This window comes from Larus michahellis, chromosome W (genome assembly GCF_964199755.1).
Source record: "Larus michahellis chromosome W, bLarMic1.1, whole genome shotgun sequence".
Classification (NCBI taxonomy): domain Eukaryota; kingdom Metazoa; phylum Chordata; class Aves; order Charadriiformes; family Laridae; genus Larus; species Larus michahellis.
Genome location: NC_133929.1, coordinates 25268370 through 25285669, shown reverse-complemented (window position 1 = coordinate 25285669; position 17300 = coordinate 25268370). Strand labels below are relative to the sequence as shown.

General features: G+C 41.3%; 1 protein-coding gene across 9 annotated transcripts in view; it reads left to right on the top strand.

Annotated features, from left to right (window-relative positions):
* LOC141735430 (tyrosine-protein kinase Fer-like) overlaps positions 1–17300 on the top strand; it is a 275100-nt gene that overhangs the window by 220493 nt on the left and 37307 nt on the right. The window contains exon 17 of one of the 9 annotated variants that reach the window (XM_074568163.1): positions 14701–16784. The exons of the other annotated variants lie outside the window; for them this stretch is intronic. Coding sequence (XP_074424264.1) covers positions 14701–15073 — 373 coding nt within the window. The 3' untranslated portion in view covers positions 15074–16784. Of the gene's footprint in view, positions 1–14700; positions 16785–17300 lie in introns of those variants that run through there. 9 annotated transcript variants of the gene reach the window in all.

Sequence of the window (17300 nt, the reverse complement as noted above, 5' to 3'; positions counted from 1 at the left end):
CATTCACAGATCAGATTGGTTACAAGAATTCACATAGTAAATTGCTTAGTCATTAGCACAACATGTTTTCTACCTTCTCAGTTCCCGTTTTTCCCATGTACTAATTCCATCTTCTACCACCTGTTTTGCTCTTAATCTAATCTCTCATAGTAGGGAGGCTGGCTCACATGACCATTTTCTCTCAGATACATTCCTATAGAAACTCATCAAGGGCAAGCGTAGGGTGCTGCACTATGATGATTAGGGGACTGGAACACCTCTCTTATGAAGAAAGGCTGAGGGACTTGGGTCTTTTTAGACTGGAAAAAAGACGACTGAGGGGGGATCTTATCAACGCTTATAAATACTTAAAGGGTGGGTGTTAGGAGGATGGGGCCAGGATCTTTTCAGTGGTGCCCAGTGACAGGACAAGAGGTAACAGGCACAAACTTGAGCATAGGAAGTTCCACCTAAACATGAGGAGGAACTTCTTTACTTTGAGGGTGGCAGAGCACTGGAACAGGCTGCCCAGAGATGTGGTGGAGTCTCCAACTCTGGAGACATTCAAAACCCGCCTGGACATGTTTCTTTGCAACCTGCTCTAGGTGACCCTGCTCTGGCAGGGGGGTCGGACTAGATGATCTCCAGAGGTCCCTTCCAATCCCTTTCATTCTGTGATTCTGTGATTCTTCTTCTCCCAGAAAAAAGGTGGCAGGACCATTAGCCCAACTGAAGTGCATCTACACTAATGCACGCAGCGTGGGCAACAAACAGGAGGACCTGTAAGCCATTGTGCAACAGGAAAACTATCATGGAATCATAGAATCATGGAATCATAGAATCATAGAATCACAGAATTCTAAGTTTGCTTAGCAGGAGAAGTTAAGTTTTAATTGGGTTTTGCAACAGTAATACAATTATTTATCTCTGTAGGTAGCTGAAAAAAATGGGGTTTATTTACAGTTTCTGTTGCTACTTACTCATGTTAAAAATGAATTGGTGAAAGTACTGCATTACACAAACAATCCATTACTTGAAAAGTGAAAATTGACTATGTTGAAGAAAGTGACAACTTCAGCATTTCTGAAGCCTTAAATTTTTATAGTTTGTCAAATAGCTGCTTACTTTTTTAAAAAAGTATTTTCTAGAATTGCTACAGATGCATTCTTAATATTTAAAATTCATAGTTTAAAGCAGCTGTATTTGGGTGTATTCTGTTGATAATACATAATGTTTTAAGGTACAAGGCAATAAAGAAAATGTGAATTTCTTGACTTCAGACAGTCTGTATGAATCCTCAAATTTATAAATACTTAGAAGTGCATATAAAAAATAATTTCGATATTATTATTGAAGTTTATGCTCATCTGGAGCTCATCTGTGTTGGGTGACCATTCAGTGGTACTGCCAGAAGCATGCTGAGTCCAAGTGATTACCATCTGTACGAGGAATGAAGTGGACTCTTTAAACAAATTTCTGCTTAATATGGTTGTTATTTAAAAAAGGAAATTCTCCCACTTTTTAATTTATATATATATTTGAATATATAAATATATTTCCCATCATAATTTCATAACTATATTTTAATTATGTTCAGTATAAATACTGGTATAAGAATAATGCCAAGACTGTCTAGAACAAGTGGATATGTACCATTTTAGGCACCAGCTCAAGAGAACACTGAAGTGCATATTTACAGTTGATCAGTTCGACATTACCATAATTAAACATTTTGTAAACTAATTTAGCGTATTTCATTGCTGTTTCCTGGGTTTTGTTGTGTTCTCATTCATCACAGAAAGGTTTTAGCTCTTGCAAAACAGTAGATTCTTTTTGCTTTCCACATTAAGAGAACTGTTATATCGCCAAAAAATAATACACAAAGTATAGCATAAACTTTACGCTATAAAGTATGGGCATGGCAAGGAGATGCTGACGTGGTATTTTTACTCTCTTAAAATTTCTGTATATAAAGATAAATACTTCACATTCACAGTGAAATACGTGAAAGGCTGTTTTGGGATGAATCCAGTTATAGCAGGCTACACTTATCTACTTAATAAAATAATCCTATTCTATTAAGCAGACACTTCAATCCTGTTATTTATCCTTTTGTAAACCCCAAACTGCTAGTTGATTTCTGCTTGTAGCAATGCTATAATGGTTTAATTATTTCTGTAGCAGTTATAGCTGTTGTAGTAGGTTTCATTTTCTAGTAGTGTTGTGTGCTGGAATAACAGGTAGCAATTTAGAATACAATGGAATTTCCACGTGTAAGATGAAGCACTACTTTCTATTACGAAATCATCTAGTTTTGTTTCAGTTGTTTCATAGTCTAATTGGTCTGTTTATTTCATTTTTATTAACAGCTATGAAATCTGAGATTATGTTTAGACACTATATGCTGCAAATAGTGAATTACTGCTTTTACAGTAAAACTTATTTTAAGGAGAGTGTAAAGCTATCATGTAGATAGAGTTCTATACTGAAGGGCTTGTAGTGAAATACTCTTAACTTAGTTTTGAAGATATTCCTGTGGATGGTTTCTTGTGAAGATGAATAGATGAAACATTGGCCGCAATAGACTGTAAAAGTCAAAATTTGCTAGTAAGAGTAATTTGTTAAAGGACAGACAGTTAAGCTTATATTTGTGTTACAGTGACAAGGATAATCAGATTTAACGTGAAATAACATAATATATTTTGTACAGTATGCGATGGAAATCACTTTTTTTTATTTCATCTGTAACTAACAGTGCTTTCAAATCAAGGTTGAACAGAGTATCTAAAAGACATTTTCATGACCTTTATTCAGTAACAAATACCAGTAAACATAACTACTAACAAAAACATGTCCTTGGTGACTTTTTTCCCTATCGTGATTTTGAAACATTAGAATTACTAAACTATGTTTTGATGATAATCATAAAAGACACTGTATACAACTGAGGTATACTGTGCTATTTTTGCTCAAAAATCTAGAAATCCATGCAGTACATATCAAGCACCGAAGATAAATTAGCAAGTCTAAATCACCTTCTGATGGTATGTTTATATTGGGAAGTTACAGGCTCATACTCTGCCAATTTGACACTGTAATATAAGAAAATGAGAACCTTTCCATCCTGTTCAAAAATGAGGAACTCAGGGAAAAAAAGGAGAACTTATGGTCTTTGGAAGAAATGGCAGTCCACTCATGAGGTCTACAAAGATGCTGTAAGGCTATGTAGGGAGAAAATTAGAAGGGCCAAAGCCCAACTAGAACTTAACCTGGCTTCTGCTGTTAAGGACAATAAAAAATGTTTCTATAAATACGTTAGCAATAAAAGAAGGACTAAGGATAATCTCCCCTATCCTTAGACAGAGTGGGAAACATAGTGACCAAGGATGAGGAAAAGGCTGAGGTACTTAATGCCTTCTTTCCCTCAGTCTTTAGTAGTAGGACCAGTTGTTCCCTGAGTACCCAGCCCCCTGAGATAGTAGATAGGGTCGGGGAGCATAATGAAGCCCCCATAATCTAAGGGGAAATGGTGACTGACCTGCTACAGCACTTAGACATACACAAGTCTATGGGGGCCAAATGGGAACCACTCGAGGGTACTGAGGGAGCTGGCAGAAGTGCTCACCAAGCCACTTTCCATCATTGATCAGCTAACCGGGGAGGTCCCAGGTGACTGGAGGCTAGCAAATGTGATGCCCATCCACAAGAAGGGCCGGAAGGATGATCTGGGGAACTACAGGCCTGTGAGTCTGACCTCGGTGGCAGGGAAGGTTATGGAACAGATCATCCTGAGTGCCATTATGCAGCACATGCAGGACAACCAGGTGATCAGGCCCAGTGAGCATGGGTTTATGAAAGGCAGGTCCTGCTTGGCTAACCTGGTCTCCTTCTCCTGCTCACAAGGTGACCAGCTTAGTGGCTGAGGGAAAGGCTGTGGATGTTGTTTACTTGGACTTTAGTAAAGCCTTTGACACCGTTTCCCACAGCATCCTCCTAGAGAAACTGGCTGCTCATGGCTTGTATGGGTGTACTCTTCGCTGGGTTAAAAGCTGGCTGGATGTCTGGACCCAAAAAGTTGTGGTGAATGGAGTTAAATCCAGTTGGCAGCCAGTCACAAATGGTGTTCCCCAGGGCTTAGTATTTGGGCTGGTTCTCTTTAATATCTTTATCAATGACCTGGACGAGGGGATCAAGTGCACCCTCAGTAAGTTTGCAGACGACACCAAGTTGTGCAGGAGTGTTGATCTGCTTGACGGTAGGAAGGTTTCAGGGTCTCAGTGTTTTCGAGCCTTGCCAGGTGCAGGGATGAGGAGGGGCGAGGCCTGGGCACTTGACCCAGGCTGGCCAACAGGATTATTTCATACCATGAACATCACATTCAATATAAATTAGAAAGTTTGCTGATAGGTTCTCTCTTTTCCTTCACGGCTGCGATCCTGAGATCTCCTTGCCCCAGTGCCAGACCCCTGAGGCCTTCCCTTCCTCCTGAAGCCTTTGCACTCGCAGTGTCCGACATTTGCTGTCCACTGCTTAACTGATAACTGAAGTTAAGCAGTAATCTTAGTAAGTAAGGCTGTAATCTTTCCATATATCTCGCAGCTCAGTCAGGGATAGGAACTGGGTGGTTTCTGACTTTTTTATGATTTCTGTCTCTTCCCTCTCTTGTTCTTGTGGCTGTTCTGCTGCAGAACAGGCTGCCTCTTCTGATTCTTCCTCCTGTTCCCTCTCAGGAGGAGCTTCTTCCTCCCTTACTAAACAAGTTGACTTCTACTTCAATTGTTTCATCTTGAATATAGGAGCAACTGTCGTAGTTGATGATTGGATCTCTGGCTTAGCCACAGATTCTGTTTGTAAGGCCTCAGATCCAGAGACCCTCTTGTCCACACAGACGCAGGCTCGGTAGACATAGGCAAGGGCCCAGCACAGTGCAAGAAGTTGTATCTCTTTGGTATAGGCAAGGCATCCTTTCTTCAAGTGTTCCGCCACTTCAGCAGGATTCCACGCCTGTTGGGGAGCGAAGTCCCACACCATTGGAGGTGAAGACTGGTTTAGGCACCTGCTCAAATTCTCCCACACACCCTGCCACCCATGATCAGCCTACCTCAGGGCACATCCCTGTGTGGCATTCCTAACTAGTTGGTTAACCTTAGGAAAAGCCAAAATCAGATTAATGACGCGCCAATATGAGCATTCTGGGATGTTCAAGAAATTGAAGACCATTGTAACAAGGCAGGAAACATCTACCCTGGAGAAGAAGGGGGAGGTGCTTTTATGATAGCTCTCCCAGGCAAAGCAAAACAAAGTGATAAACAGCATAGCAAACAGCAAAAGCTGAAAGCAGCCATTAACAAGCCCTGGATTTTGATGCACAGCAAGAGCGGGAGCACACCATGGAGCAGGTGAGGGAACAAATAAGCCAGTGTCATGAACAAACAAGTCAACGTTGCAAACAGCAACAGCAAGTAACAGATAAACAGGTCTAACAACTATAAATTCAGTCTTGTGCACTCTGATCAAATTTGTCTTTATTTCCAACCTCTCAAGCCCTGCCAGCAGCTAAACCCCCACCCAGTCACTTGGTCGCTCCCTCTCAGTAGGATGGGGGAGAGAATCAGAAGGGCAAAAGCAAGAAAAACTCATGGGTTGAGATAAAGACAGTTTAATAAGTGAGGGAAAAAAGAGAAAAAAGCAAGTGATGCAAAGGCAGTCATTCACCACCTCCCACCAGCAGACCAATGCCCAGCCAATCTCCAAGCAACATCTACCTTGGAAAAACTGCCTGCCCCCCCCCCCCCAGCTTTTATTGCTGAACATGACATTATATAGTATGGAATATCTCTTTGGTCAGTTTGGGTCAGCTGTCCTGGTTGTGTCCCCTCCCAATCTCTTGCTCACCCCAGCCTACTCCCTGAGGGGACAGAGTGAGAAAGAGAGAAGACCTTGGCACTGTTCAGCAATAGCCACACTCTGGTGTGTTATCAACACTGTTTTAGTCACAAATCTAAAACACAGCAACACACAGGCTACTGTGAAGAAAGTTAGCTCCATCCCAGTACAACAAGATTAACACAAACATGTGATAATCTCAGTTGGTTCAATAAGCGTTTATGACTTATCTTCTTTTCCAGTACTTGACTGCATTTGTCCATAATTTATTTTTGTTTTCCAAACAAACCCTGTGGCAATACAGGAGAAAAGATGCAGGTATGTGGTTCAGAGAATTTGAATAGATTTGTTGTTTGTTTTATTTTCCCCTCTCCTTACCCACCATCTTCTCTTAATGAAAATAATTCAAATTATTATTGGATAAAATATTTTAAAATTGATAGAAGCAGTTATCTTTTGTTTTTTCATGTTTTTATAATTTGATAGCCAGTAAAGCTTCTTAAAATCAAAGGGACAGCTAGGTTTTGAAAATATTATTTCTGTATGAAAATTTTGTTCCAGCTATATCTACAAGTGAAACATATATGATTCTAATTGAAACTAGCAGAAATATTTTTCTTTTTTCTGTTAATTACTTTGCGCATTGACAGTGCACAGTTTCACTGTTTTACTTGAGAAGTAAATTGATTTTTCCCCTGTGGAAGGGGTTTACAATCAAATTAAGAACCATATTATTTTTTTAAATAATGTAAACAAAATTCAAGATGAATTATTAGGAGTATGCTATAATAGAAGTTTGAATCTTAAAAGTAATAAATTAATAAACATTCCCAGTGCCTGCTTTTCACTAAGTTATCAGCAATAGCCTCCAACTATGCATCTGCCAGATATAACATAAAGTTGGTATCAGACTCAAATCACTTATTTTCCTTATACACACCATGCATGTGAGAAGATGGGTACAAACATCAATCAAGGTATATTCTTTAATCGAGCTTTCCTTTCAGTCACTAGAGTTAATTTTCTGGAAGTCTCTCATATCTTGAATTAAAGAAGACTTATTCAATGGTGAGATCGTCAAGTTCTGTTGTCCAGTTCTTCCATGTCATTATTCATGTTACTACTGCTTCTTTTTTACTTTCTTTGAATCTTTTATTTCTCCCTGGGTTAGTGGTTCAGTTACTACACGAAGAATGTGTTCCTATTCAGTTTAGCATAGATCCTGTTCAGTTTAGTATATTGGTAGGTATCTAACTCCCTTGCGAAATAGAAGGAGATGGTTTGAATTCCAAAGTTGAGCAGGTCTCCTTCCGAAGGAGATGGAGGAACTTCCCTGCTTGAGTTCTGTACCTAAATCTTGTAGAGGATAGGAGCTAAATACGTGTCTGTGCCTAGTGCCTCATTTTGTCTGGCTTCAAGCAATTCAGTTCTCAGTAGAATGGCTGGTTTAGTTCTGTTCTGTTTAGTTCTAAAGTACTTTATTGTCCTCAAGCACAACATGTCTCTTTGAATACTACATTTCCTCCTGGGGCAGAAAGTGATTAAAAGTTCTTTATTGTAGTTTCTATAATTTTCTGTGCTGGTGATGACTATGAAGAAAGACTACATTGCCATGGAATGAGTTTGCCTTTCTATTAACTACATAAACTCATTAAGGTTTATTGTGCAAGCTGCAATTTCTTAAAAGATGATATCCACTCCCATAATTAATAAAATTTCCTGTGGCAATATTAAGGACTTTATAAAAGTAAGCAGTAGTGGAAGAAATATTAAGTTTATGATTGAATTTATATATTTTTTTTCTTTGGAGAAGTATTATACAAACTTAAGTTGCAGATCCTCAGAAAATTTATTAGTCTTTTCTGTCTGTATACTTCTGTGTACAGTTATTGTCATTATTAATTAGCTTTTTATGATTCATTCAGCAATGCATGTAAAAAATTAATGATCATGCAAAGTTCCTTTTCTGAAAACATTTAATCATTTATTACTGAATCAAAAAATTCTATACTGTTGGTGGTTAATAATAATAGTTGATCATGCTTCAGCCAATAATTCTTTCAGAGAATTATTATCAGTGGTATGGTTGAAACAGCATATAAATGTAATAAATAAGGCTTAAATTTTAATTATTCACAAGATGATGTCTCTGTTTTATATAAAACAATGTTTCAAAGCATAATTTTTTTACAATATGAACATTTGAAAAATTTCCATTCTGTTTAATTTCAAAACTGTAAATGTGAACTTTGATGAAAGAACTGTTACTTTCTGTTGGCCACTTAATATAGGTAAGTTGTTGTTTAAAAAAAAAAGCCCCACAAATGTATTCACTCCCATATCTATAAAATAATATTTAGGCAAATTTTGAATTTGATTGACACATTGCAGTACCATGGACTGAGCATTCATTTCTTACTATGCATATCCTTTATGAAAACGTCTATATTGCCTCTTACATAATAACTTTTTTTCACTAAAACAAGGTTTCCTCTGACTTTATTAGATTATAAAGATACCATGCAGTTATAACATTGCGGATTTTACACGGGTTGTTGATTATTTTCAATTTGGTCTATTAATCATAACAACTATTAATGAAAGAACTATTACAAATACATTACATTTACGTGGAGAAATGACACAGGCTTGCAGCAAGTATACAGGAAAGCTGCAGGAGCCCTCCTTCTCCTAGCCCTATTGTGGGTGGATGAGGATCTTTCTGCTAACTCTTTTAAAAAAAAAAATACATTTGGAGAGCAGCTCTTGGGACTCCTAGTTGTTGCTAAGCAAAACAAGGAAGTGTTGACTTGCCAAAACAATGGTGCTGCTCCCCTCTCCACGCTACTTAGCACTCTGCTTCTAGTCCAACAAAGGAACACTGCACCCATCTTCTCCCAGTTTAGGCCAAATCAGCCAATGATGAGACAGATGCTCTCCCCCCACCTCTCACTCCAAGGAGAGGAGGAGGAGAGATAAAGAGATTCACAAGTTCATAAGGAACTAAACTACTTCAGTGAAATAAGTAGGGCTGTGTTTCCACCCCTGGGGCAGTCGATTCCAGGTGTACTGGACGCCTCTCCAGGGGGAAGCAAACTGTGGCCTGCACTCTGCTGCTAAAGGAATAGAGAAGAATGCATTAGCAATGTCAATTGTAGCACACCACTTGGCTGCCTTGGACTCCAGTTCATACTGCAGTTCTAGCATGTCTGGCACAGCAGCACTCAGTGGGGGTGTGACTTCATTCAGGCCACGATAGTCTACAGTTAGCTGCCAGTCTCCATCAGACTTTCGCACTGGCCATATCGGGCTGTTAAAGGGTGAGCGACTCTTGCTGATCACTCCTTGGGTCTCCAGCCGACGAATCAGGTTCTGGATGGGAATCAGGGAGTCTCGGTTGGTGCGATACTATCATTGATGCACCGTGGAAGTAGCAATTGGCACCTGCTGTTCTTTAACTCTCAGCAGTCCCACCACAGAAGGGTCATCTGAAAGGCCAGGTAAGGTAGACAGCTGTGTAATGTCCTCAGTCTCTACAGGTGCTATACCAAAAGCCCTCCGATACCCTTTCGGGTCTTTGAAATACCCTCTCTTGAGGTAGTCTATGCCAAGGATGCACAGAGCCTCTGGGCCAGTCACAATGGGGTGCTTCTCCCATTTATTCAGGCTCACTTCAGCCTCCAGTACAGTCAGTTCTTGAGACCCACCTGTCACTCCAGAAATCGTCACAGATTCTGCCCCTTTATGATTCGATGGCAATAGGGTACACCGTGCACCAGTGTCCACCAGGGCTTTATACTTTTGTGGCTCTAATGTGCCAGGCCATCGAATCCACACAGTCCAATAAACTCGGTTATCCCTCTCCTCCTCCTGGCTGGAGGCAGGGCACCTCTAATATTGAGAACAACATCTGCAATTAGCAGATGAGTTCCTATCCAGACTGGAGAACCGCTTACCATGGACTGGGGCAGCCATCCTCCTGCAAAAATTCCTTCTTCCATCTGCTTTACCTTGCAACTCAAGCACTCATGCCTGTAGGGGTGGAGTAGGGTTTTAATCCCACTTACTCATGTCCTCTCCGTAGTTGCAGAGGCAAAGCCACTGAAATCTCCCTTGAGTTGGTCTCGTAGGAGGGCATTTTTTTCTTAATGACTGAGGCATGGGTCCATTCAGGGGAAGAGTGGGATTCTTTCCCCATCTCAGACAGTTTTTCAAGCAGTTCATGAAAAAATTTATCGTTTTGCTCAGCTATCGTCTTGGTCATTTTCTCTATTTTCTCAGACATTTTCTCCATGGCTGCCACAGTGAAGGGACGAGAGAGACTGTCGCACCTTGTTAGCCACCTCATTTACAGTTGGTGTATCAGCATCAGATCATCCCCAGACCGTTGTTGACAATGTGTGGGAATAATTTGATGGTGCACTCTGCACAAACTTTCTCATCAGAGATCGTTTGCATGGCATTTCATCAGGGTCTACATTCACTTGCCAGTCACCATAAATCACCTCTCACACAGCCAGTTCCCTCAGGTACTTAATACCTTTCTCCATGCTGGTCCATTTGGTTGGATGGCATTCGATGTCATCCTTAAAGGGATACCTGCCCTTCACAGCTGATAGCAGTTGCCTCCAGAGACTGAGGACGTCTGCCTTTCTCCCAATCGCTTTATCAGTCCCTCCATCTTTGCCAGGTTTCCCAACTGCTTAGCTTCTCTGCCATCTAAATCTATGGTATCAGCCCCATTGTTCCAGCATCGGAGCAACCAGGAGACAAGTGTTTCCCCTTCATGATGACTTAGGTCCTTTCTTATATTTCGTAAATCCTTCGTAGAGAAGGATTTAACAAATATCTCTGCATCTGAGTTCTCCTCCTGTGTTAACGCTGCCTGAGAAGGACCCTCTCCCGGATCTGCTTTAGAAGGACCCTTTCTTTTATCTTTGTCAGAAGAACTCTCTCCCATGCTGTCTGGCTTGAGCTGGTCTTTGTCGTAAGGGGGAGGGGAACAAACTGATATCCTTTTCTGCTTCCTGGTCACCGGGACAACTTGTGCCGGTTCTGCTGGAGTTTGAGTAGCAGCAGCGCTCGTTGTCGGAGCAGCCGGAGCAGTGACCGTGCTCCTTGTCGGGGCTGGAGCAGCCAGTGCCGGTGCGGGCGGGGGAGGGGCCTGCGATACGGGTGGGGGGGGGGCAGGCGACAGAGTAACCTTTACCGCAGGCTGCTGAGTGACTGCTGCCGGGATGGGCCGGGGCGTGGCTTGGGCCGGGGCCGGGGCCGGGGCCGGGGCCGGGGCCGTGGCTTTTGCCGGTACGGGCGAAGGTGTGAGCCTGGCCAGTACCGGTGGCGGGGTAGCCGATGCCAATGGGGCCAGTGTTGGTATGGCCGGGGGCGTGGCTTCCGCCGGTGCGGGAGGAGGTGTCGGCCCGTCCGGTGTCGGGGCCGGTGGGAGGACAGCTGATGCCGCTGGCTGTGGGGTACCTTGGGCAGTGGTCTGTGTCTGTGCTATCTGTGATTTCGCTCGTGGGGCTTAAGTAACAGCATCACGTGTCACATAATACTCACTCCTGCACTGATATTTAACAAAAAAACACCCCTGCAACACATTCAGGAAAACCAACAACAGAATCACGATAGTATGAAAGCAACATTCACTCTCCAAACAGCCCGAAGGTTTTCCATCCCCTAATTCTGATAGCGTCACTTTGGCATAATCATTAAAGGGTGAAGTAAACTTTCCCCAGGTAAAACCGAAAGTGTAATTAGTAAAAGAATCCATCACGTGATGCTCAAGATATGCAGGTAGAACCGTTATCCAAGCAACCATTTTATACATCTGAAGGCCAACCCACACCAAAATAGCAAGCTTAGACCACCGCATCCAAACACAAAGAAGAAATAAACCATGCAACAGATTCGTCAAGTTAAGCACCACTGCATCAATTAACTTCATACAAAGCTCTCTAAAGGCACGATATAACATTTTGCGTAAGAACAACATGATGCGAGCTGTCTGTTCTCCCTGAGCAAGCTGGAATTCAAGCTATTCAGGCAATCTATCAGGGCTCTGGTCAAGCTCCGTTTGTGCCCCACGTTGGGCACCGATAAATCTGTCGTGGTTTAGGCCAAATCGGCCAATGACAAGACAGATGCTCTCCCCCACCTATCACTCCAAGGAGAGGAGGAGGAGAGATAGATTTACGAGTTTAGAAGGAACTAAACGAATGAAATATTAATAATAAAATAAAAAGGAAAATAATGAAATAGATACAGTATATACAAAACCGTATCAAGGTCACAGGATGACGTCACCGGCGGGCACTGGGGAAGTCCCAGGCTGGACTCAGCAATGGACAGGAACTGGATTCCAAATCTGGAGTCAGGAACACATGGATCAGGATCAAAGGCAGATGAACAGACAAGGTCCTCCTCGGATGTCAGCCATTGAAGAAAGAGGGCTGACTCCTTTGATCCCTCATCTTTTATACTGAGCATGGGGAAGATGGGAGGGAATACCCTGTTGGTCAGTTTTGGGTCACCTGTCCTGTCCACTCCTCCCCACAGGTGCGACCCCTCTACGCTTTTCCATTTCTGACCCTCCAATGGGGCAAATAACAGAGTTAGCTGACCTTGGTTGTTATAGGAATAAGTATAAGCAAGAGCCTCTCTGCGTACCATTCCTTGGCATTAACTATAAACACAGATCTTATCACTCTGAGAATGAACAGTTTTCTGCCCAATATGCTGTTAATTTCAGAGAGTTAGAAGAGGCCTAGCTAAGAAGTAAAATTACTGAACAGAAAATTGGTTCTGTTTTACCTCAAACCAGGACACATCTAAAGGCTGCAGTGTGTGCTGATGCTTTGCTAATGCTGTACCAAGGCTTTTGGAGTCTTCAATCTGTTTCTTTGCTCCAAGGGAGCGATGCTATTGAGGTAGTCTTTCTGAACAAGAACCTTAATTCATCAGTGGCTATTAAAAATACATTATGGACCTTAACATTTATTTTAAGCGGAGCTAGACAATGTGAATATGTCAGTGCTTTGCAATGCTCCAGAAAATTATTTTTAGTAGTTTTCACACTATTGTGTGCACTTTGAAGTGTGGTAATTCCAACCCTATAATAATTTACATGGTGCTCTCTGACTATTGTCAACTTGGAAGAGAGAGAGGCAGGTGAACACTGTTCCATTTCATTCTGTTTGCCATATAGCAATAGACAGAAGTATCATAGACCAGGTTTCAGGTTTTAAAAATACTTAGAATATCTTACTGGAAATTATTGATTTTAAACAGGTGATTTGAAATGATGCTGTTGATAAACTTCTGCTGTACTGCTCAGGGATCAGCTCAACAAACTAACATTTCATTTGGTTTCTCTTCCCTTTATGAACTCTCCTTATTTTTACTGTCTTTCATTTATGTAAATAACACTGAAAAAGTTGTTCTTCTGTTAATACAGTTCCAGTTTGCTCGCTTCCTCAACATTTAAACTACTGACTTGTATGATTCCTAGTCATTCATTAATAATTTTAATCTTCTGGTGGAAAATTTTTCTTACTCAGCCTATTTCCTTTACAAATAACATGAAGAGACAAACAAACATGCACTATCTGAAGCATTTAAACTTTTGGCAGCACAGTGCTGCAGTGTAATCTGTGTCTAAACAAAACCATGCATGCTAAGTTAGTATCTTATTTTAAAGTTCATGTACTACGTAGTGACGTGAAGATCTAAAACAGTTTATGTCTGATATGCATCTAATGAATATAAAATTCAGGAAAACATATTCTAAATATTTTCACGTTTTAGCACTTTTACTTTTATAATTGTTTATATATAGTCTAACTAGTTTAAATGTAGGAAGATAGTCATTGGCTGAAACTATTTTTTTGCAGTCTGCCTACTTTCTGTATAAGTCAGTCTGTACTGCTCACACAACCTTCCATCCTCTTTCAGGGGCTGCTCTCATGGGAGCCTGTTTCAGCAGAAAATTTCATCATTGCTTGTAGGAGCTGGTCTCTCCATGCTTTAGAGGAAAAAGATTTTCAACAAGTACTTTCTAGGTAGAGAGAAGACGAAGACCTATTTTTAAATTAAGAAATTTGAATGCCTTTATTAAAAGTTTAAGTTGGTATCTTTGTTAGAGATTATTCAGTTGCAGTGGTTCGTGCTTTGCAACCTGCAAAACACCTCTTCTGCAAATTGATCTGGTCTTCACAACAAAAGTGTCTTTATTTCACAGCTCAATACTACCTTTATTAGGGTTGCCCTTCAGTCTCTTAATGTCATTGAGGGCCTTTATAAAGATATTGTAATTCATCTGGGTTCTCTAAATCTGAAAGTGAATATTCAGAAACTTCACCTGATGCCTACTGCTGCATCTGAAGTTAATAGGTTGGATCCTGGTATTCCTTTCTCAGGACGGTCTTCATGACTAACTGTGGTGGGTTAACCTTGGCTGGCTGTCAGGTGCCCACCAAGCCATTCTCTCACTCCCCCTCCACAGCAGGACGGGGCAGGAAAATGAGATGAAAAGGCTCATGGGTCCAGATAAGGACAGGGAGATTGTTTACCAATTATTGGCACAGGCAAAACAGACTTGAGCTGTGGAAGATTAATTTAATTTATTGCCAGTTAAAAATAGAGTAGGATAGTGAGAAACAAAAGCAAAACTAAAACACCTTCACCCACCCACCCCCCTTCTTCCTAGGCTCAACTTCACTCCTGGCTCTTCTACCTCCTCCTACCCTGAGTAGTGCAGGGGGATGGGGAATGGGGGTTGTGATCAGTTTATAACGCTTTGTCTCTGTCATTTCTTCCTCTTTTCCTCTGCTCCAGCACGGTGTCCCTCCCACGGGATACAGTCCTCCATGAACTTCTCCAACGTGGGTCCTTCCCACAGGCTGCAGTTCTTCACAAACTGCTCCAGTATGGGTCCTTTCCACAGGGTACAGTCCCTCCGTATAAGACTGCTCCTGCGTGGGTCCCCCACGGGCTGCATTTCCTGCCAGAAAACCTGCTCCTGCGTGGGCTCCTCCATGGGCTGCAGGGGAATCTCTGCTCTGGTGACTGGAGCTCCTCCTCCCCCTCTTTCTCAGAGGTGACACCAAGGGAGACACCAAGGGAGACATTGGTGTCTGCAGGATTGTTTCTCTCATTTTTTTTCACTCCTCTCTCACAGCCGCTGTGCAGGGTTTTTTTACCCTTTTAAAAATATGTTATCACAGATGTTCCACTAGTGTCACTGATTGGCTCAGCTTTGGCCAGTGGCAGGTCCGTTTTGGAGCTGGCTGGAACTGTCTGTGTCTGACAGGGGGCAGCCTCATGTCTCTTCTCACAGAAGCCACCCCTGCAGCACACACACCTCGCTACTAAAACCTTGCCCATTACACTAACAAAACTCATTATGCATACAAAATAGATTTGGTCTTAAGTTTAATCAAAAAAAGAATCTGTCCCTTTTGGAGCATCTGGCCGCATGTATCTACGTGGCTTCCCGTGGCAACCTTTTGGATCAGACTTTTTTCTTAGTGTAATGACTGAAAGTCTGCTACACAATGCTTATGTAGCTTTCTGCCCCATATCCCTGTACTGGTGGCTAATTCTGTATTATATTTGCATAGGAATGTCCTTTCATTTTCATAACCCTGTCCAGAATGGCAATCTCCCATAGTGCTCTTGTGGCTCAGAGAGCTGAGTCACCTAGTAACATGTGCAAGTTATTAGTGTCATGGAACTCAGAGTTCTGACAGCCCAGAGCTGCTGGGTGAGCTTGTTATGTCTTCCTTCTGATCATCTTGAGACAGCAGATTCGGATAATCACAGATGGCATTATCCATATTTTTTTCATCAAAAGTGTCAGTTCAAGAGGAGGGTTTAATCTAAATCTTTCAGAATTGTGTCTTCCCAAACACAATTCTTTTTTCCTCAAAGATGAATGGAAGTGTCTGAAATTCTACTGTAACAGAGGCTAGCTCTTTGATCAGTATCAAATGCACTCTTGATGCTATGGTCAGAAGCGTTGATGCACACATTTCCCCCCCCCTCCAGATCCCTTAACTGATAAGGCAGGACCAAGGATCAAGGAACTCCTCAATCTAGTTTGTCCTGCATGGTTTTCTTTTTGGGACCTTCAGAATGTCTAACTTCAGCTTATCCCTAACAGTTGAATACTCATCACCTGGCTACTTGATATCTGGAATTGCCACTTGAAGCTCCAGTCACATTTCCGTTGAGAATTATATTTTTCCTAAGCGTTTTGTCTTTGGAAAGATCATCCTTTAGTCTTTATCAGATAGGGAATCTGTGAACTTTCCTTTAGGTACTGTGTTGTAGAGTACAACTGTGAAACACTTGCAGTCTGACTGTACTCACAGACAAGGACTCAAAGGAGAAAAATTATTTCTTTACTTCTGACTGCTCTGTTGGGTTGTATGTGCTCTCACAACTCTAATTTCCACTCTTCTTCATTCCTAATCTTGGGAGTCTTTGGTTGAGAGAAATTTAGATGAAGGAGAATACTTTGGTCCTTCTGTTACTGCATGAATTGCACATTAGAGTGCAATGAGGCTCAGCATTGATATGGATATTGCTAAGTTTAAAAACCAGTTCCGTACAGAGAATGAAGGTACAGCTGTATTTTTGCACTAATAGTGCTAATTCATGATTTCCTAACTTTTAAGTGTTCAACTTTGCAACTTGTCTGTACAAATAATATTCCCGAGTTTGAACTGTGACAGTCCACTGAAGAAGTATTATATTGCAATATTGGCTACAGTCCTGCAGTTTGGACAAAGCTTGAAATCTGAAAAACATTATCATCTGATAGCTGGTATGGGGCATATAATACAATGAAACAGCTAGTTTAGCTTGCATTCTCAATTTCTGTGTAGATGTTTGCATCAAAAAAAAAATTACCATTACGTGAATCTTTAATTAGCTTCTATGTGCACGTGATCAATGCATGACAGGCCCAATCAAAAAATACAGATTTGGCAAGACAGTAAAGTCATTGTAGTTTCAGGTTACCCTATCTTGGTTTCATATCAAAGCTTTTTGCAGCATAAGCTTCATTTCAGTAACCTGATAATACCTACTTTAAAATTCTTCATAATAGCAAAAAGATTCCCCATAGGTGCAACTACGAGCAAACTATAAGGCATTTATGCTGGTTTGTAGTGAGTGATGAATAAGTCTGTGTTGGCCCAATCTAAGGCACAGGCCTGTGTTAGCCTAGGTAGCCCTATGACAAGGCTTTGGCAGACTTATATTGGATTATTCAAGGATACCAGAAACTTTATCGTAGTCTACTTGATTTATGTCATTTGGTCCTCACAACTACCAACTATTATCTTTTCAGGATAAATATGAAAGAAGCTGAAACTGAATTATATATTTGATAACTGCTCTAGGGAGATAACCCTTTATCAGGTATGAGG